Here is a 24,008-nt window from a genome sequence, read left to right on the forward strand (position 1 = left end):
TAATGAATGTACGCTCAAAAAATTCAAATCAATTATCTCGACTCTCTATAAAGCTCATCCCTCATATAGCTAGACTTGCGATAAATTCAATCGCGTTGTTTTATTATACCACAGTAGTTTTTAATTTTTTAATTAGGACAAAACATTATAATATGTAAATGGATTTGCCAGACAAAAGCGTAACACTTAACAGTATTCGTACATATGCATACTATTAGCTAGGTTCATAGCATAATAATAGTATTTATATCATCGTTGTTCCAAAATATTACACGCGCAGCAATAGTGTCGCGGCTTTACGACTGTCATTGATGTGAGAGGGCAGAGGGGTGAAAATACTCTAAGCCCCCAAACGAGATGAAACGTCGTGCGAACGCCATGTTTAATCGGTATATATACACACACACACACATATATACATTTACACTCGACGTATACCCAAGTATATATATATATATTTTATTGTAAATCGATCGAAACGGTGCAGGTCATAACTCGCGACGTGATTGTACAATTTGTTCGTAACATTATTGTACACAATGCAAAACTATACCTAAATATTGTAATGTAACAATATTAAATATTAATAACATGTCGTAGGTATGCGCACTGCAGGACTTACACAGACGCCATGATATAATATAATATTATCATTACAGTCTTTGTCTACTTAGCGTTATGTATTTATTTTACATTCCAGCGGACGATGTTCAATAAATATAGGCGCGTGCATTATTGCTGAATATTATGCTGGAGTAGCTGCAGCAACAGCACTACAACACTACAACAGCACTGTACAGCATCCGGCGTAGCGGCACAGTGTGCGCGGCGAGAAGAAAAGTCGGCGGATAAGGTGAGACAATTGATTAACGAATGTGGGCCATTGGTTTTGCCCGGATTTTTGGGCACCGGTTGCTGGGCAACATCTCACCTGTAATAGCCGTTGCCACGGCGACCAGGAGCCCCGGCGGGGCCATCTGTTGCACGGGCAGAGCTCGGGGTATATACCATGACCAAAGCCGCTGCAAAACATTGATGTAGACTACATATCGGAGCACACTATTACTGCCTATTTATAGTAGCACTTATGTAATCGCCGGTGTCCCGTCGTCGTCGTCGTCGTCATCGTCGTCGTCGTCGTCGTCGTCGTCATCGTCGTCGTCATTATGCAGCGATCTTACAACGGCACACGGCACGGCCAAGGTAAGCCAAAACCAAAGTCCACCCCCACCCCTTCCTACCGATCCCTTGATCAAGGGTTAGTCGATACAGTAGAGTCATAATTTTGTATATTATATAACCCACAACACAAAGTAATTTAATTGTTTCGGTGATAATATACCTATATTATACACGTCGTTATTGTATTAATATATGTTGTATACGTGCGCACATAACGCGTAGATATATTATCATAGAGTTTAATAATTTTTGTATAATTGCTGTCGTATTTTTGGTCAAGTTACCGCCGACGTTTCCTCTATCGTCTGTAAAATAATGTTGTGCAGTGCAAAAAATTAATAGTATGATGATGGTTTTAAACTGTTTTTTTTTTTTTTTTACTAATATTTCATCCCTGTTCTTACGACCCGACTTTAAGGGCCAACGTACGAGCATATGAACGACGAATCATTTAGGGATTTTTTTTATCGTCTCGCTCATCTTTACACGGCAAAAATGTAAAATACTTCACAACTTACATGTTTATATACATACCTATATATATAAGATAAAAATATTTATGTATGAGGACATATCATAAAGTATATGCCATTTGAATACCTACCTACAATCCGTAATACATAATATAAAATATACATATAAAAGTATAATTTATTAAAACTTTAACGTCTATATAATAATAATCAATTTTTTTTGTAAAATTATCCAAAACAGATTACATAATGGCCTATATTTATAAAATTGCTATCGTTGTGTGCAATAAGAATCAACTATTATTACAATAATAATATAATTATAGATGCTGTATTTTATGCACCGCGTCTTAGGACGTTTATAATTAAACGGTACATTTATAGAAACAAATTGAAATATTTTTTGTAGAATAATTAATTACATTTCAGCTTTATACATTTGAGTACAAATAACCGCATATAACTACATGTACACCATCCGCACGGCGATATTTTAGGTCGGTAATTTAATTTGCATAAATCTTAGTCCAATTAATTATTGCTTATATAATACAATCTATTGACCAAGTATAAATGTATATAATAATTGAAATCATACCTTACGAATCGAATATTCTATTGTTGCATGCCTCTACATATAATTGCCGAGCTATAATAGCTGTATACTGAAAGCTAATAAAAAAAAAGGGATATAGTTACGAATTATGATTTAAGACATTTTTAAGTGCATTACAAACAAAATATTTTAAAATGACAATAATTCCAATGAGCAAGTATGAATATTATTTTTAAATGTTTTTAGAGTAGATACAGTTTCAGTTGGCAATTGGGAATATACACTTTTACTTTATATAGGTACTAATAAATAGTAGTCTATTATTATATAGTCTATACTATATAAATAATATAGACTCTTAATATTCCTAAGTTCTTGGATAATTATTCAAGTATATAATCTTAATAACACGTATTTAACATTAAGTAATAATATGAAATAAGCTAGGTGTCTATTATATATAGTTTATTTATCATACATTATCATTATTAGCGTATAAAAACAGAATTCAGAATAATAGTTTCAAGATATTCATCTATATGTTATCATATATATTTATATTAGTATAGGTGTACAAAGAATAACGTACCTACATAAATAATTACAGCAATTCTAAATATTATATCATAAAAAGTATAATTCGTTAAATTAAACGCTTAGTTGAAAAAATGTTTAATATGTTTATATTTTAAAATCCCCATATTAAAAGCTTATCCTCGCATCGTTATAATAATCTTGTTTAACTGTTAATGTTACAAAAAGTCCTCCGAATTAACGCATATTTTATTTATATTAAATAGGTAATCATATTTGAAGAAAAAAAAATTAATTATAAATAAAAAAATCATCAACTTTTTAACACGTACCTATAAAATAATAATTGTTAATTAATAAAAATTTAAATCATTATAAAATATTTTTACTTTCCAAGTATGTTACATACAAGTAAGTTGTAAGTTTTTGTTACATTTTTGTTAGTTTAGCAATTTTTTAGATGCTGATATAACACCAACTAGATAAAATTTGAATCCAAACTTTGGAGTATACCTAACCTAATTTGTTGAGCACTTCTAATGCTCAAAAAAATAAAATTAAAATAAAAATAATACAGCAAAATAAACTAATGATTAAAAAAACATTATTGTAAAATCAAAACATTCCACAGTTCACACTAAAAGTGTTGAAAAAGAATGGATGTAATATTTTAAGTTATAATGCAACAGTGTATTCAAGTTACAAAAATTGATTCTATGACTTTAAAATAAAAATAAAAACATTACATAAAACTCAAATAGTACTAAAAATATTTTCATAATTATTGGATTACCAACTTAGATAAAATGCATATGATAATAATGAACTAGGTAATAGAGTACTAGTAGATACCTGAGTATATTATATACTTTTGTATTGACTAAATAATTGTATTAATTTGAAAATTCAAATTGAAAATTTATTTTTATACGCCGAAGTATTCACAAATATATCCAATAAATAATAATAATACCTTTATTTATATACCATCTACTAATCAATTACACAAGTTTTCAAACTTTGTATTACTTACAACTTTTATTAGATATTACTTAACGGTTAACAAGGACTGTCAAACTTTTGAGCGTGCTTCCACTTTCACACTATACACTGATTATGATTATGATTAATTAATAAATTTAATAAAAATTATACTGTACTCTATATGTATATTGTATACAGTAAATCTATTTCAACAATTATTATCTTTCTTTTAAATTACACCGTAAATACAGTGGTTTGGCTAGATTTTTCATATAGAACTTTTATATTTATTAGGTATGCTTGTATTTTATTTTACTATTTTAGTAAACAATACAAAGCGGAATCAATAAATCAGATTTGTTTTATTGTGGAAGTTTAATTATAAATTATAATACTTAGGCATTGTTATACACTTTAATTATTACCTGACCTTTATAGAATACGATGACGGAAAAAACTTTTTTAAATTAATTTTAATGAGTTATTAATTTCATTTATTAATTTAAATTTATGTAATCCAAAATGAAAAATGTTTTTAAATTTTGAAAAAATATATTAGAATAATATTTTTAACATTCTTTGCACATATTTTCGAAATCTATATTAACCATTATACATTCTTTCCACTCGTAGCTTCGTCTAAAATAATAAAATAATTTTTTTTATTCAGATGATCTTCAGTAACTATGTGGCCATTGGGTTTTAAAGTAACACCTACAACAACATAATAATTTTAAATATAATTTCAAAATTATAACAATTTTGTTTTGAAAAATGGGTACAATCAATTCATCAAACATTCATACTTGGATTAAAATATATTATATTGTTCACGCATTAATATGTTATATGGATTAAAACAGTTCTTGACTTTTTGGCCAATTTTTTCTGTATTCTTCTAAGAATTAAAAAATCAATACCTACTGAATACTAAGTATTGAATACAAAAATGCGGTGGCACATATTACGAGTTTCAAGTATAGGTTAATTACTAATTAGTAATTACTTATAATTAGGTAGTTATATACAACTTTGATAATTAGTAATTATCCTCGCCCTCTGTTGAATTAAAGTACGCGTGATGGGATACTTGGATCATGCTCAACGTATATTTTATCAAGACTACCACATTTATTTATCGCTATTGGCATCTATAGCTATGCATATATGAGTAATATTATTATTCATTTTCCTATTTTAATACATTTCAGTAACATAGCATAGTAATTTAAAATATAATTTTCCTACTTTATATTATTGGTTATTATAATGGCACAACGTTTAAGGGTCGTTGTGAATAGGTACGCATGATTTTGGCATGTACAAATACTCAACCCAAAATAGCACAACATGCTATTTATTCATGTCCAATCGACTGTTATGTACAAAATTGAAAAATCAAACTGTCTTAAAATAAAGATCGATATTAACACAATACATTACTCAAATTATAAAATCAAACAAAAATATGAAAATACCATAGGTACTTGTTTACTTATTCGCATGTTACCTTCATTTTAATATTTATCTATGTATGTAGGTATAATAATAGTTTTTTGTATACATAATACATTATACTGAGGTATACCTTCAGAGTGTCTCCCCACCAATAACTTTATAGCTCATTTTTACAACAATTTATATATATAAACCTGGAGAATACTCATCAGATCAAAATGTAAAGATAAATATTATATATTATACAATGTATGTATATATATATATATATATATATATATATATATATAGTTTATAAAGATGGTATCACTTCAAATGATTGTAACAGCAAATTTATAAAATAGCGTGCGTATCACCATTATTTATTCTGTATGTATATATTTAATCTGTATTATATATCATCCGTGTAATCAATAGTATTATGTAAAAAGGTGAATTGAAAATTTACATAATTCATACCAGAACTATTAAATACAATGTATATAGAATATACGTAGGTAACTCAAAAATAGTATTTTGTGCAGCTTTTAATTTTTGATTAAAATAAATTCAATTCAACTCCATACAGTTAAAGTAGTAAAGTTATGTGATTAAAAAAAAAATATATACAAATACTATAATATTGTGTCATTGTGTCTTATATAAATCTAAAGTATGCAATTATTGAAAACGAAATGTTTCATGATAAGACCTGATACATCAAATAGATTACTATCAAGAGAAATTTTAATATTTTAATAATTATTAAACAAATACAAAGTTATGATTAAAAATTAATGTTGCTAAGTGCTTGTTTTCTAATTAGGCAACTGATAATCCATAAAATAATAGAAAACATGAATGCATATCTATTTTCTTTGAGGGATATGTTATATGCACCAGATTTTTATTTAATGTAGACTAGTAGACTTACTTTATAATTGTTTAATTGTTTGTTTTTTTTTGTTTTTGTTTTGGACCAAGTTTAAATATAAATCAATAACTTCCCGGCATCGTCTCAAAGCTTCTATACTTATATAGGTGCCATTTATTATAGTTCAAACACACGTGCTCAGTAAAAATAGATTAAACATAGAACTAACTACTAAGTCTTGCTAAATCATGAATAATGTAATAATTTACATACCTAATTTGTATGTTTTCTGAACATTGAAGAACTTCGTTTGGTAATTAGTCATCATGAATAATTTGATTGTATGTAACCTGTTATATATTATGACATAATGTAGATTGTAGGTAGTCATATTAATGATGAATTTATAGTTTTAAAAAGATATCTTACTTGCAATAATTATTATTAACGCAATTATTCAAACAAATATTTTTAGTAAGATTTTAATTACAATGTTTGTTTCTTTTCTCTAAAAACAAAAGGTAAAAAATAAAAAATAGTAAAAATTTGTAAATAAACCAATTTAATTTATGTTCTTGTTAAAAAAATATCATTAAACATTTTGTCTTATGGTTCAAAATAATTTGTGTAAAACTGTGTAGATAGTATACCTATATTAGGTACCATAAATTTATATTTTAATATCCAGCATAATAATCATATAGAGTTGTTTTGAGCATTTTAATATTTTGTATATGGCACGACCAACAAAAGTTTATATTACAAAATGAATGAAATTATATAACTCATAATAGTACTAATACTACTAAGTACTAACTACTATAAAATAAAATTCCTCTATTTTTATCTATTTATATATCCACCTATGTCCTATTTATAATATACTAAGTAATATTTCTTTTTAGGTGCATAATTTGATATTATTGCAAAACAACATTTTGGAAAAATACTATATTTCTTACAATTTATTATAATTATAATTTGTATTATTATAATTTATTTTAAATTTCAAATTTTTACTTTTTGAATAATGATCTACTTAACTATTTAATAATATTCTGATCATTGAAAGTTTTGATGAGTGGATTAGTGGACCAAAATATTGTGGGATATCCCAGTTTTCCTGTACTCTGTTCATCTACACTTTAAAGACTTTTAAATTAGCCTCTAGGTATGTTGGTACTTATATTTAACTACTATTTAGAAATTCGAATTAAACATAATAAAATTAAATTTTACACATTGAAATATCTACTCATAAAAATATTCTGCTGTGGAATATTAAATTATAAATGTGTACTGTCATTCAAACAATTAAAAACTTGAGATATGGTGTCTTGTAATGAAAACATGTATGAAAAAATATATTATTTTATATAAATATATTACACGCCTACACATATGTGCCTTGGTTTAAATTAATTAATGAGTTGCAACTTTGCAAGCTTAGAGAAAATTGTTAATGTTTTATAGCTGACCTGATATCCAAGTTTCTAAATTAAGTAGATAAGTAGGATAACTATATTTTGCTAAGTACATTGTAAATTCAAGTATATTTAAAATGTTATTTTAGAACTTACATAACTAATTAAATTAAAATATAAATACCAAGGTAAGTACCGTGCAACTATATGCAAGTCGTTATTTTTTTTCTCGGAAATTTCAATTAAATATTTTAACACTTTAATAAAATGTAAATTGAAGGTAGATATGCAATATCTAAGTAAAATTTTTAATTAAAAAAATATTTTATGTGGCATTGTTTAAAAGAATTTTTTTGAACAAGTATTAGGGGAAGAAAGGTTAAAAAAAAATTGAACATTGTTGAATTAAAATAGTTCTTACTCACATACACTCTCTATTCAAAACGGTATTATCAGTATGTATTATATTCATTGCCATTGACAAAATGGTTCTTTTTCCAGTTCTCGGTACTATATTAAAAAAAAGTGTGTATTATACTCGATTATTAATAATACAATGGTATTCGTAATTATACTCTTGTCAAGTTAAAAAAAGTAATTTACAATATGAGTAGTTAAATTTTTACGTATAGGTTATAATAGGTAATTTTAGCGAGTATTTATTTGATTAGCGCCTAAAAAATCCATCTACCTAGCTATAGATATGATGATTGTATTATTTTTTAGTTTTATTAATGTATATCAAATCTAATTTAAGTTTAAAACAATAACCTTCATGAAAAAAAAATGTACAAAATTAAACTCTAACAACATTCTATCAAAACTTTTTACATTTACTTTTGAGCCTTTTTGCAATAACAAATTATTATATACATAATAATAATTATTTATTAAATATTTTATCTTTTAATCAAAAACTGTATGAATATAATGTTGTAGTAAAATATTATTAATGATCAATGAACTATAATATTATGCAATGAAAATTCGTCAAAAATTGCTTTTTATAATAATATCTCAAATACGACAATGTTTTAATAAACTCATGATATCTATGTTTATGAGTGAAACTAATTTTTCATTTCACATATTAAGTGATAAGATAATATAAGACAATAGTTGTTTTTTTTTTTTGTTATGTTTTATTCTTATTTTAATATGTTTAATTTTTATACAGTGATGCAGCTTTTGTTAAATGGCTCACAAATTTCTTTTCAAAACAAATAATAATATTAACTTTAAACAAATTAAATTGATTTAATATTAAATAAATCAATTAGATAATAATATATGCTAGGCAGAGAATACCAAACAAATGAAATAACTGTTAATCAATGAAATTTTTTTTTTTAAATTTTTTTTGGAAAACATCAAAATATCCGATTTATAAATCATATTTTTAGACAAATGTGGATGGCAAAACATTTATATAGGTAAAAAATTAATTTTTTCCAATTTTTTTATATATCAATATTTTTGGAACAAATTAATTTAAAACGTAATAATTTTTTTTCAAAATATTATCTTTGAGAATTTTCTGACATAAATATATTTCTTAAATTATAAGTATCTTTTTTTGCCAGTTCTTTCATTGTTACGCCCTGTACTTGTATACTTAACTCGTTAGATTTATGTTTTATTTTTATTTTAAGTGCCGTTTTGAATAATGTATTATAGTGGCAGCGTGTACTATGTTGAAAGGTTTGTGCCTTTATATAGCAAAAATAATTAACCATCATGTATCAAATTTAATTCTGTACGTTTATATAGATTTTGAAAAAATTTTACACTATTTTTTTTCCTCCTGAAAGGACATTTTTACATTTTTACATTCCTGTAGAAGTAAAATTTATATTTTACACCCAATTTAGATAATTTCACGACGACGATACGTACGAGAATATTTATATTATTACCTCAAAATATCGTGTAGTAATTTTCAAAATACCTACATAAGTTGTTTAATAATTAGCTTAGTAACTACATAGAATTTGCTATAATTATTTTTTAATAAAAGGCAAATAAAAAAAAAAAACTACATAAAATATTGAAAAAATAGTGACGGGTAATCAAAGTAAAAGAGTATCGTATTTTTAATTAATTAGGTACTGCAGAACACAGTTTAATATGCTATAGGTATATTATACCTAACATTATAATAATCGATAATTATATATAAGTTTATACATTTTTTATGAGTATGTACTTTATGTAAACAGTACACAAATATAAAAATTCCAGAATGTTAAAATGTGAAATTGCGTCAATTGAAAAAATACGTATTTTACTCATAATTTAAATAAGAAAAATTATAAGAACTAATTTAAAATTAAACGATAAAATACTAAAAAATATATTGCACACAAAAAAATTATTGTGTCTCAATAACAGATGATGAAACCACTATAACTTAAAGTTCAAACAAGTGTCTTCTATTTTTGTGAACTTGACATAAATAAATACAATTAATAATTTATGGAAATGTTGTATATTAACTAATAATGTTTGCGAAACAAAAAAAAATGTAATTAAATTTATTACCCAATTAAATTACCAAAGTTTATGCTTAAAACCAGGGCATGATTTACCAATTTGTGGGCCCAGTACGATTTACAATTTTGGGCCCCAAATTTTCTATTTCTATATTTTCTTCAATGCTAAAACAAAAATGTACGCATAATATATATATTTTTTAAATCAGATTATTCAATACCAAGTAGATCATTAAATAAAACTAGTGAAAATAGCCATTCTATACAATAAATAGTATACTTTACTAATTATTACCTATAGATTAAAATATAACATGATTGATATACATTTATGACACCAGGACACCTATGGGCTTTTATTAAAAAAATAAATTACCAAAATCGAAGGAATAAGTTTTGTCTGTTGGTTCCATACGTGATAAAAAAAAAAATTAATTAATTTAACTGTAAAATAATTATAATTAAGTATTAACTATACAAATTTAGATTAAACAATACAAAATTTAACTGAATAAGTTAATAAGTTAAAAACTAAAATAACTACGAGTGAAATTAAAAAGTTAAAATAAATTAACTTTTTAACTTAACTTTTACTTTTTAACAAGTTAATACCCATCATTGACTAGTAGTACCACACTATTTTGTATGAAATTTTAGTGCATAGTTATTAATAATATATTATTATTATTTATTTTATAGTATTAAGACGATAATAATGACAATTAGATTTTGTTATCCTTAACGTTGGTTAAAGCCATCGTTTTCGCGAAATCTACATTAAAATTAATAAAATAATAACCCATCAAAATATCCAAGTAAAATTGTGTTTACCTTAAATATGATAAAACGGTATATAATTAATTTTATATGGTTGAAGTCGGTGGGCCCCTTTTTCGAGTGGGCCCAGTGCAAATGTTCCATTTGTTCTTGCATAAATATGTAGCCCTGCTTAAAACCTATATTAATTAATAGTTTTGGATTAATTTTAATATTGTTATGGTGCCTTCAGGAACACAAAAAATACACATTTGTACTCTACTTAAATGATACAAGTAATAATAAAAACTTATTTAAAAAGATCATTTTAACCTCAATCGTACCTTTTAATTAATTTTAATGAAAACTATTTTAAATATTAAATTGTATAGGTATCACTTGCTAATTCTATATTTCCTAAATGAAATGTAATGAATATTTTTTTATCGTCAGGTTTTGATAGTTGAACACTGATTTACTTTAAGTTTATATTTTGTGTTTTTTTTTTTTAATTCTAAAACTTTAAAAATACTTTATGACCGTTGCCCAAGGTATTTTGGATTCAAGTTTTTAACAAATCTAACCTTTATGTGTTAGTTAACGAAAAAGTAATATATAAGTACTAGTGTAGTACACATAGATTAAAAAAAGTGTTTTTTTATTTCCTTTGTAAAAGGCTCTGTTTATTTATTAGTTTTTTCAAACTACTCAGAGTTTTCTGAGTAATTAGTTTTTTTTAGTTTTAAAAAAAGACTTAATTTCATGAAAATCGTTAAAATTGAAATGCGCAGTCTAAAATATCGAAATCTTTATAATACCTCAAAATAATTTCAAATGACACTACAATTTGCAATTAAAAATAAAAATGTTCCGTATTTTTCTATACCAAGATATCAGCGTTCTTAAGGTTTTTACATTTCCATGAAAATAACTATAGTTCGTTCTAAAAATGATCAATTTTGAACTTTGAAGTATATACTAACCATTTCGTCATGTTATACCTTCTTCTTTGTATAATGGCTTTACATAACTTTCTATACCTTCGGTATCACACACAAATAAAAAAGATAATACAAAAAATATATGTGTATACTGTATATATATAACAAATTTTAAAAAACTTCCTATATTATCCTAGAGTATATAATATTGGTTTTTTTTCTTACAATTCAATAACAAATTACGTAACAATAAGTTAATTTCGTGTACATTTTACAGCCTTTATTCAATAAAATAACTACCTCGAACGTTATAAAACATGGTTGCTTTCATATTGTTTCAGACCTATATAATGTTCCGTGCATTTTATTGTCATATTTAGAAAGTTTGTAAATAGAATTCCTTGTAAAACTCATATTAACTATACATAACATATGGGTTGTATATTATATATATATACAAATATATTTATTTATATATATACATATATTATATATCCAATATGTAATATGTGTAGGTAGTAGGTACCTACATATTATTATGCATCCATTTGTGTGTATATAGCTTCCCTGCAAAAATAAATTTGAAGAAAATGTTTTCCATTATAAATGTCAAATACTTACACAGGATCGATTACGCAACAGTGTTCTGTATAGTTTTCTTTTACAAAACCCAGTGAACCCAAATAATTATCCCATGTCAATCAAAAAAAGAACAATGCAAATACACGAGACAAAGCAATTTCCTTTATGTAATCACCTTATACAATTAATTTATGCATTTGTGTATGGTTTCTCAATAAATATTTTCTATTATTAAACAGTTTGATACAAGTCAATGGCGTACGCCGTACCGTTATATTATTAATTATAATTGCTATAGCTAATGTCAACAAAGAAACATTTTATGATTGATACACTAAAGATATTGTCCCGACATCATAACTACTATATTACATTTTTAAATAATCTAACTAAATGTGTCATAAGAATAAAATTATGAATCTGGCATTATATATCAGAAAATTATTACAAACTACTATAATCATCATCAGCCTTGTTTTCATCATAGGGCCCATAGGGCAGAATTAATAATATTATGGTCTATGGATAATCAGTAAATTCATTTGATACACAATTATTATTAATAACTAATAAGTAATACGAGTAATACTTCATTCAAAAACATATTTATATAAATTCCTTAAACCTTTAGGTTCTCACGTTTAAAAAAAAAAGTGATTTCAAGTTTGAAACATGACATCATTTTAATAATACATTGTAATAAAGTTAATACTTTGCTCTCGGCCACGTTTTTTTAATAAAAACCATTCATCATTATTTCTATGTGTATAAGATAATAGATAATATAATAATTAGCTATGCAACCTCTATATTTTAGTCTATAGACAAACAAACAAAAACATATAGGTACACGATCGAGTGTGCGAATGCCCTACACAAAGTTTATACTCAGTTCGCTAAAAAATTGTTTTCATTGTTATATGGAAAATTACTACCTACATTATACAAAAATTTCTGCGTCAACTTTATTTATAGATTTTATATTAAGTAAAGATACTTAATTACAGTATCAATTATCAAAACTAAACGAGTAGTTTTTTAGTGTCATAATTTATAGTTGATGCCAATTAACTTCATTAAAATGTTACTCTAATTTTAGACTGCATTAAGAATCTAGAAGACTGTAAAGATAAAATATGGAAGAAATGCAATGTGACCAGTTCTGTGGACCATTCACCACACCCTTCGTGGGATAATGTGTGCGTTGAACAACTTGTGTGGACATTTAATATTCATGCATACGGATTTGCTTGTCTTTTTTTCATTTTATCGTTCTATGCCGTTTTTTCAATCTTAAACATCAGGTAAGTCTATATTTTAGATCATATTATATTAAAATTTATATTTGATAGATTGATAGGTATATTATTAGTCTTTGGCCAAGGTACCTTAGGTAAATATATTAAAAGACTTACCTTGTAATATATATAAAACAACAACCATATCACTGGCCATGTTTAGTTAGCATGTTTTATTATATTATATTATAATATTATATTTAAGAAAATTTTACAAAAACCCAATAGCCTCCCCCCTCTTCAAAATTTCTGGCTACACTACTGATCAAGAGTGCATTTAGTTATATATTGTATGAATAATAGGTAACATTAATTGATTTTATATACATTATATAAATACATTGACATTAGATCCTTAAAAAGTGTTGTTAACTATATTATATTTTAATATATTTGTATTCGTTTTAATTTAAGATCACAAACAGCTAACAAAAAACCATACATGGCAGCAATTAATGCGTTATTACTGGCTACAGGTATTTGTAGGGCGTTCGTGTTATTTGTCGACCCATATAATACAAGACGAGTAAGTCAATGTCAATATACCATGATGTGAAAACATACTCAATTTATTATGTTTCAGAACATTTCATCCGTTGTCACGCATTTGACATGGGATCTTGGCTTATGCAGCTTAGTGACAGCCCTGTCCTTATTACAATTAGCCTATTTACAACTAACTCAAGTATGATAAATTCGAACAATATGAACTTTTACAAATCAAATTATATTTTCGAATTGTGTTTTGATTATAGCTGCAAGCGGGACCTTCAAATATGAGACGTAAATCAGTCGTAGTGACAGCTACTGTATTAATTGTCGGAGTTCTTGTTCCAGCTGATATAGTTGCATCCATTGATTACAAATTATGGGTATTTTGTTAACATTGTAAAAACAATTACCAACAAGCAATAATATAAAAATGTATTGTAATAACAGGTTTTAGGTAATGCTGTGCGTATTCTTTTGCATATTTGGGGAATTTGGCTTTGCTGTTTCTTCCTTTACTTAGGTGTTAAGGTAATGACACTTGTAAAGCGAATGCCAAAATCGGTTCTACAAAACTTTGATTCACGGCACAAGGGTATGTGTGCTATAATATAAAATATTTAACATGTAAAAATATTTATTTTTTTGTATTTATCATATTTAAAATGTATCAGCATATTTATGTTCTGACAAATTTAATCGATAATATTGGATTCCTTAGGCATAATAATTATTAGAGCTTGGTATAATCATGCGCCTAGAGAATGCTATCCCTTCACCAAATGAAAATTAAAAGTATATAAATTTACATTTTTTGTAATTAAAAAAATTTCATGCATGTTTTTAAAATTAAAATATTTTCTAAAGTAAGTATAATTTTGTTGATATAAGGTTTGATTAATCGTCAAATGTTGTTACCCTCTCCGCGTAAATTAAAAAACGTTTAATATATTATTAATAAATTCAAAATAATTTTAATCTTGCTCTGAAAAACCTACACTTACATAGTCCAAGAAATCATAATAAAATTTAAAAAATATCTTCGCAATTCAAATTTAAGCACTTATAAAGAAAAAAACCATCAAATTATTCGAATATGAAACAACATAATTTTAGGCACGGAACTATATCAAAACTAGGTTATTAATGGGTACCCAATAGTATGTTTTTTCAACATTTTGGGATTAAGGTGACCCTAGGAAAACTGAAAATGACCTATATTAACTCAAAACAACTCACTTGACTCTTGAAAAAATATTTTTTTATACTTAATTTTCATATAGAACTTATTTATTTGTTTATTTATTAGCTTATTGGCTCGAGTACAATTATTTATAAAGAGCAGTTTCGAAATTAAATTCTCGGTATACTTAAATATAATATAAATTCACGGAGATGAACAAAATAATGTTCGTAGTAAATTTTTCTTACTTCTGAGTTCTGATATAACGAATTTTCATAATTGTATAAGAATTTGCGAATCGTGAAATTAATTTTAGGTAGGTACTTATATTTAATTATCCAGTTAATAACATTTAAATTAAACGTTTTAATAGATGAAAGAAAAGTATGAGAACATTTCTTAAAAGTACCCAATAAAAATATCCTGAAAATTGTGTTTTTAAAAATAAAATAAAATTAGCTATTTTGCTTAGAAATATATGTATATAATATATTTCAATTATTAATGAAAAATATCCACACCAACATACGCCATTGTGAAACTTCGTATTAATATATTAATACGTAACATTTATAATTAGTAATAACTATATAATAAAATAAATATCTAAAAATACATTTTATACATATATTAATTATAAAATTAATTGTTAAATGTTGAATGACATTGACCTATATCGAATATTTCATATTTTTATGATATTATTTCAAATATAGGTATAATGCAATTAGGAATATTAGCTCCATACAATAACTTAGCAACCTCGATGGCAGCTGCATTTGTACCAGCACTTTTAGTTCCACATCAATCAAAATCAGATTCCAAAGATAGGCCAAGTAAGCTTTATTAAAAGAAAATTAGTCTTAATTAATAGTCTTGTATTAATATCAACTAATGGAATTAACAGCTGTCAAGATAACGGCACCATCAGAAGTTGCTAATAGCTTTAATAGAATGAATCGGCGAGCTAGTAGTTTCGTGCAAAGACAAAAAAGATCTGGCTCATTGTTAAGCCCAACTACCCCTTCGAGAAGATCGAGTGAAGTTCAAAGTATCATTCAAAGTAATTTCCTACATATAATAAAAATTGTATTATAATTTATAATATAAAACTGCAGTCTGCAATTGTATTACAAACATAATAATTATGATCATCGCAGAACGACTGAGTTGTGTGGAAGGAAGTAAGCAATTTCTGGCATTAAGCCCCAATAACAATGCAAGTGACAGTACAGAACCAGAAGAGAGTTCATGGCGTAAGAGTTTCGCAAAATCAATATCATGGCAATTCCCAAAAACTGGAGAATCCGGCATAGCAAACGATACTTCACCAACAACTTCGTCATCTTTACTCACGCCATTACAAGTAAAATACACCTACTAGTATACAAATACAGCCCATTATTTTAAGTATCATATATTTTGCTCGTGGTATACATCATATCATTGACGGCAAGATGACTGCTCTCCTTGGTTATAAATATCAGGATAGGTAATGCTGGTATGGCCAATTCTCGCTCTGTTGGTAACAATATCTACTACCTATATACTAGACTTTTTTTTTTAAATTTGTTGTCTAGTCCCATTAAATTGCCACTTTTCATTAATAAATCATTTTCAGATAAAATTGTTCAAAAATTAATACGTCACTGTTTATACCGGAGATGATATAGCTTGGTTTACTAATATGTTAACTTCTCATTAGGTATTAGTAATACCTGCAGTGTGTGAATTTGAGTTTACCATAATTCCTGTTGGGAAATTTCATTAGACAAATCACCTGATAGTATTGAGAAGTTATGGCGCTAAGGAAGTAATAACTCACGACGACTGCTTTATTTATAGGAATTCCGAATGGATTAGACAATTACTTCTTTGGTCTTTGATAGCAATGACTTCTGCCATGAAGATATTGGCGTCAGTTTGTAGACTTGTAGAGTCTTTTTGACTGAGTAGGTATAGTGACTAATGAACTTAACTGACTCGTATTGAATGAAAAACGACACACTTTAAGCATAAAACTATTAATAGGTCTATGATCTTAAGCCACCTACCGACATGGAGAAGTATTAGGTGAAACCAACACATATAGAGGGTGATACTTTTATCAAACAACACTTATATGGTGTTAGTGTGTAAATACCACCTAACATACACCTATAACACACAAACACCACCCAAAACCTCCCAACTTTGGGAGGCTATATCTTGTAAACGGATTAACGAAAAATGAAAATTTAAACGTGAAAATTCATTGGAAAAATAGCTTTTTTAGTTTATGAAATTTTAAGTATAGTTTGTCATTTAAAAATCAAAAGTTGATAATGGTTTACGTGATAAATATAAGGGTGAAAATATTTAAAAAATATATAGTTCTAGAACAAGATGGATCTACAATTTTGAAAAAAGTCAACAGTTTTTGAAATAATGAGTGTTGTTTGATAAAAGAATCACCCTGTATATTTTATAATTTTTACTGATTATACATTTCTATAATCAATAGTATCATATACCCATGTTAACTCCTTATAATATCATATCACTATTAGTTAGGTATAACATATAATTTTTAATTTAAGACACATAAAACTTTTCAGGCTTATATGATAACCATAATTTTCAAAGCATTTATTCCTGATATAAGAAAAAAAAATTGCTTACGATTACAATATTCATTATTTTCAGCCACAAAGAAGTTTTAGACTTAAGTCTACCGGTCAAGCTGATCAGGAAACCAGGCCTACGACCAGACATTCGAGCAGTTTTTCAGATTTAGTCAGTATTCAATTATACGCGTGAAACAAAAACCTTACACTAATTGAAATTGAAACGTAACACTGGTCATTTTGTTTTAGAGTTCTGAAATGACTTTAAGTACGATATTAAATCATATTGCATTTGTAAATCGAGGAAATACAACAGGAGATGCTAAAATGGACAACGTTCGAAGACGTACTTCTAAAGTCGCTATTACAAAATCAGAAATTGTTTTAGTGATAAAAACCGTACATGTCTGTGCAGGACTTGCAATGTTATTATGTTTTTTTAACTTTGCTACAGATATCAATTTGATTGGTGAGTATACCTACTATAGGTTGTATTAATATATAACACGCTGAATTGCTAATTTAACCTGTATTAAAAATAGTTTACTACATGTCTACACCTATCTTATTTTAGACTTACGAGTGGCTATTTTTTTTTTAAAGATAAACAAATACGATTTTTTTTAACAAAGCTTATAATAGGTAATAGAATTTAAACATAGGTAGCTAACCTAAATTAAACGGATTTTTACAGTCTTGCAACATTTTTATAGGTAATCCATCAAATATATTTATAATACGCTGCAGTGCTCGAATTAAGAATTTACTATTATCATACTACATAAAAAATAATGAAATTTAATCGAGTTGTAATTTAAATGAATATTTATTTAATTAATTACAATTATTTTTAATGTGAATGAATTACTAATGCTCGAAAATATTTAGTATAATCGCACATAAGTTGTTTCTACTAGCATATTCTCATATTTTGATTATTTGTTGGAGAATAAACGGTTGAGGGTGAACTTTTCTTTTCCTTTTTTTATGTAAGAGAGGTAGTTGAAGTCAAACATTTCAAGAGATAGAGTCTAATTTTATCAATTCTGTGCGGGATTTCCTTTAATTATTATTTTTTTTTGTACTTCGAGCATTGATAATACCTAAAAAATAGATAGGTAGTTGAAACTTGAAAGTCATTATACAGGTGAGAAATCATTAAGCAGATTTCAGTACATCACAGTAAAAAATAATATAACCTAACCTACACGACTACGCTTTATTTAAATCGATAAATACCTATTATTATTTTTTTACGAGTTATTTTAATTCATACAATACCTACCTACTGTTAAGTTACCTATTTTAACAATATTATTATTTTTTTATTTTTAAGGAGTTTACTCATATGACCAACCATGGTGCTGGCTAATAGTGCAGAGTGTTGTCCGAGTTTTGGAATTGTCGTTGGCGTGCATGTTAGCAAACCTAACAAAACAACCAGTGAACGTTATACACCACACTCAATACACGCATCCGTTGAGAGCAAAACTTCGAGGGTCATTTTTCATTTAGGCCCTGAAAATCGAAAATAAAAAGGGTTAATTTTATGACTTAAAAAATAATACAATCACTGAGTTAATCTTAAGTCTGACGGGAGTACTACGCAAATGAGATTGGGACCATTATTTCAAACGTGCAATAACAGATTTTTCAATAACAGATTTTACATTAATACATAACAGGTATGAATTTTATATTATATATATGATTTATTTACTTGAGATATGCTTTGTTTCTTTTCTATTATTATAGGTACTCTTGAATGTTTTTTAACATTATTTGCGTAGTATTCCTTAAGAAATATGCAATCGATCTTATTTTTCATTTTTTCTCTATCTTACCTTACACATATTATATAGGTGTAGGTAATCTACTATCATCTATACACTCTAATATCTTTATAAATATTAAATATATATATATATATATATTTCATCAGTAGTCTAGGTAGGTATATTTTTAGAAATTCGAGCGTCATCACTCGAAAGTATTTAACTACTTTATTTTACACTATAATTAAGTATCAGCGAATGCATTCGGAAAGAAATTTGAGTTACCATAAATATTTTATGTATAAACAGGTATGTATTATACCTAAAAGTGCGTAGGTATGTGTAGCAGACGATTCGGATTCACTAAGTATATACTTACCATGTACAATTTTGTTTTTTGTTATATGCAGTGGTGGATTTAGGATAGAATTTTATTAAAATGATAATTAATCATAAATTCATAACTCATAAGGGCCTCGTGCTAATTATGTTTCGTGAGTTGTTCTGTGGCTCCATTTACAAAACCTTTTCGCTTTTTTATAATGACCGTTAAATCAACTATTTGTCGTATAAATAGAGTTCAAATATGTAGGTACTAGGTACCATATAATTTTTAAACACCTAGCAGCAATGATTTCTTGTTTCTCAAAAATATTTTAGGCTTGGCAATACATAGTTTTAATTTTTATGATATGTACAAAATGTACAAAGTATAAATAATTTATTGTTAGAAAAAAAACCAAGGAGAACACCTAAACACACTCCTCGTCCCTCGATAAAAGACCCATCACTAGCTCTTCAAAACCACCACTGCGTTAAGGTAATTAATATGCCTCATGACTAATTATTATACTCAATACAGAATAAACTATAAAAATAGATTGGGTATTAGTAAAGTACGCATTTGTTATTAGTTATTATACATTTTAATATTATTCTTTTAAAAATGATTTATTGTTTTTTTTTCTTATTTTTGCTTATGCCTAAACAGGTATAATACCTAATATATTATATAGGTATTAGATTCATTATCCTACTCGTAGTAGAATAATAAATTGTAATATCAAATATTTCAAAAATGTCAATTACAATTTTTAGGTACGTAGTTGTTACCTATTATAGATTATTAATATAGGTGTCTCAACATTTGAACACCGTGGAAAATAGATACATATTTTAATATTTTAATGACAGATAAAGTTATCAGTATTTAGTACTTACAGCTGTACAGAAACATGTATTTTTAGTTATATTTTAAGGTTTATCTAATGTCTACTTACAATACGATACGATAGACATGTTATGATATGATATTTTACGATGTTATGTCTATAATATTAAAGTTACGCTATATTTTCTCGTCATAGAATAATGATATTATTCAAATAATATCAAAATATTTTATTAAACTGATAGGTACCAAATCTTCAACACCTATAAAATATAAATTATTAGGTTTAATCTACATATATTTCTATAGGCAAAAATTTAAAATAATATTCCTATGATAATACAGTGACACACACAGACATTTCTAATTTATAGTTTGTATGTGTGTGGCAGGTAGGTCTTATAAAAAAATATTTATGTTTTATAAAAACATTTCCACTTTTTTGTATAGTGAAAAAGATCCAAGAGGAATTCAACACCCTCCCCCAAATTTCATGTATGCTACTTAAATATCATGTACAATATAGGTACCTACATATTATATACATAGAGTTATTCACCAAGCATGTTCACCCCCATTGTTTTACACTTTAATGATACATTTATTCAAATTCAGATTTTTAGAAATTTAAAGAACCTCATCAACATAGTAACCATATTTTCAAATCATTTTTATATAATAGAAGGAGTGCCCTGTAATGATTTCAACTTTTTTTCCAAACCTCATAAATCTAAGTTACTAAAGTATATTATATACAGAGGATAATAGTAGGTAGTTAAAAAACATATACAAAAGTATGCAATGGATGTGATATTTAATAATTAATCTAGTAGGTACCTACTTTACCTACCTACCTTCTTGTTATTACACAAATTATAAAATGGTTATATATTATTATTAATTAATATTATATTATTTATATTCAAATAATCATAACCCCCATATCTCCCAACCCTAGGTATTTATTATCTATAGTACCAGTACCTAACTACATTATGTTAAAGTTCAGATTTCGATTTAGATAAATCGACATTTAAAAACAAAGAATTTACAGGTTAGGTTAGAGGTGATTCTCATTTGAACAAAATAAAGTCCATAGAATATCTACTCCTTAAATTGTATAAAAAAAATCTAATATTTTCCTTGAGTATAGTCTAATAAAATTTCCGAAAAATCAGAATTTAATAAATTAATTTCTTACAAAAATAAAAACTGGGGTGAGCACGCTTATTGATATATCACTCTGTTATATTATATCAATGATTATATTCACATATTTATATTATGCACAAAGTTTTACTAGCTAAAGACCTAAAGTGTAGATAGATGTTTTCATTTTAAGAGGACATGATGTCCGCAAGTAATTTTCTTTTTCTTACAAGTGTACAACTTGGTAAATTTGTCTTCAGCAGAATCCATTTGTGTTTTATATTGCTGTAAATTGTAAGTTATAAAATTTAATGTTATATGCTTACCTATGTTATCTGTTTTCTCAAGTCAGTGATTTTTTTATATTTTAATATATTAATTTTAAATCAAGTTATAGTAATGTGCATGATTTGCTATAAGATTAAAATATAAAAAAAAAAAAAACCAATGCAATAAGAGTGAAAAAAAATAATATTCTTAACTTTACAATCAATAATATTAAAACTAACACAAAATGGGCTTTGCTAAACACAAATTTGGTTTGAACTTTGTAAGGTAGAAATACATAATATAGGCATTGTGCCCACTCCAAATATCTGATCTGCAATAATTATATCAATAATATTTTTAACTATTAAATATTATTTTTCATAAGTGTTATGTTTGTGGTTTTTATTAGGTATATATTTAATGATAGAGTTTAGTTTATTTTGTCATTTATTAATTATACAGTAAATTATAATATATATTATATAAATCAATAAGGACAGCAACGTTTTATGTAGATAGTATTTTTTCAAATCATTTAGTTTATAAAATAATAATTACTCTTGGTAATAGCCAATAGAGGTAATCACTAATTAATGACACAATTTATTTATTGGTTATTACTTATTTATTTTCATGAAGTATCAAATGATTCATCAAAAATTATTAATACCAATAGTCTAAATAAATATCAAGGTTGTACACCGATTACCCATCCATTTAAATAGTTTAATTATATAATAGTTGCCATTTGATTTATCATTTAAAATTATACCCCCAAAACCCTTCACTGATCTATTTGTAACACTAAAAGTTAGTGATCTTTAGTAATAATGAAAACTATTATTTGTAATTCATCCTTACTATTATTATTTTTATTTTACTAGATATTTAAAATATTTTTACTCTATGAATTAATCAAAGTTTCTAAAGAAATCTTTAACACCACAGTTATAATATTACATTGTGTATAGTATAAGGGTAAAAATAATTTAACAACAATTTTAATTGTTTATTTTTTATTACATTACATTATAAAATGTATAAATATAAAAAGTCTTATAGCTGTTAATGTTCATTTTTAAGATCCTTTTGTTATGATGTATTAAAATAAGGTAATTATTAAGCATATAGTATTATATTGTATAACCAATAAATATTTTATTAAGATATATATATATATATATATACTATACAATATTATGTTCGATATGGACATAGAAGTAGAACTAATATCTTCTATTCATTGACGAAATTTAAAAACATATATATGTACTTAGTTATTTATCAATAATAAAATATATTAATTTACCTATATAGCATGTATGTATCTGTTATTTGTATGTAGTGTGAATTTCTCAAACCCTCCACAAACAAATTGTTTAAGACAAGTACTTCATTGCTTCAATTGTTACAACTACGGTGTGGTAAGGTAGGTCAAGTCGGGTGTAATAAAAATTATGCATGTACATTAAATATTTAATACAATGTTCTGCATACAAAATATATATATTCTATATAATACATGATTTTTTTTTTAAATATTTTAATTAGCTTATAATTTTGGGATTATTATTAATCAATGTTTATCATTCTAGAACTGATGAAAAATAGAAAAATATATATTATATTAATTATACCAAGACTTTAATAGCAAAATATATATATACATGGAATATATCCTGATCCTTTTGAAAACTACAAGGAATCTTGACCTCTCAAATGTATCAACTATAGATTCACTTTCCCACCAGAAAAGTTATCGAAGTTGAAAATCAAAGAATTATTTCGACTATTCATCATGTACAAAAAAAAATGAAAAAATTTAAAAAAAA

At 25.9% G+C, this 24,008-nt stretch overlaps 1 protein-coding gene across 1 annotated transcript; it reads left to right on the forward strand.

Moving 5' to 3' along the window:
- Positions 1 to 882: 882 nt before the first annotated feature.
- On the forward strand, positions 883 to 23,697 carry LOC107162028 (uncharacterized). The gene is made up of 12 exons (XM_015508715.2): positions 883 to 1,203; positions 13,335 to 13,539; positions 13,948 to 14,059; positions 14,117 to 14,218; positions 14,289 to 14,405; positions 14,473 to 14,617; positions 15,922 to 16,041; positions 16,113 to 16,268; positions 16,366 to 16,571; positions 17,891 to 17,980; positions 18,061 to 18,280; positions 19,148 to 23,697. Exons 1-12 carry the CDS (start codon positions 1,167 to 1,169, stop codon positions 19,324 to 19,326), a joined length of 1,689 nt encoding a protein of 562 aa, XP_015364201.1. The 5' UTR covers positions 883 to 1,166; the 3' UTR covers positions 19,327 to 23,697.
- The last annotated feature ends 311 nt before the right edge of the window (positions 23,698 to 24,008 follow it).

This window comes from Diuraphis noxia, unplaced genomic scaffold (genome assembly GCF_037042655.1).
Source record: "Diuraphis noxia isolate RWA-SAM2 unplaced genomic scaffold, SU_Dnox_SAM2 contig0005, whole genome shotgun sequence".
NCBI lineage: Eukaryota > Metazoa > Arthropoda > Insecta > Hemiptera > Aphididae > Diuraphis > Diuraphis noxia.

Excerpts from the sequence above, each read along its gene's own strand:
- LOC107162028 (XM_015508715.2), top strand. The coding sequence starts at position 1,167 with ATGCAGCGATCTTACAACGGCACACGGCACGGCCAAG. Across the intron at positions 16,042-16,112 it reads AGATTCCAAAGATAGGCCAA|CTGTCAAGATAACGGCACCA; the intron begins GTAAGCTTTATT and ends TGGAATTAACAG. Across the intron at positions 18,281-19,147 it reads TACAGATATCAATTTGATTG|GAGTTTACTCATATGACCAA; the intron begins GTGAGTATACCT and ends TTTATTTTTAAG.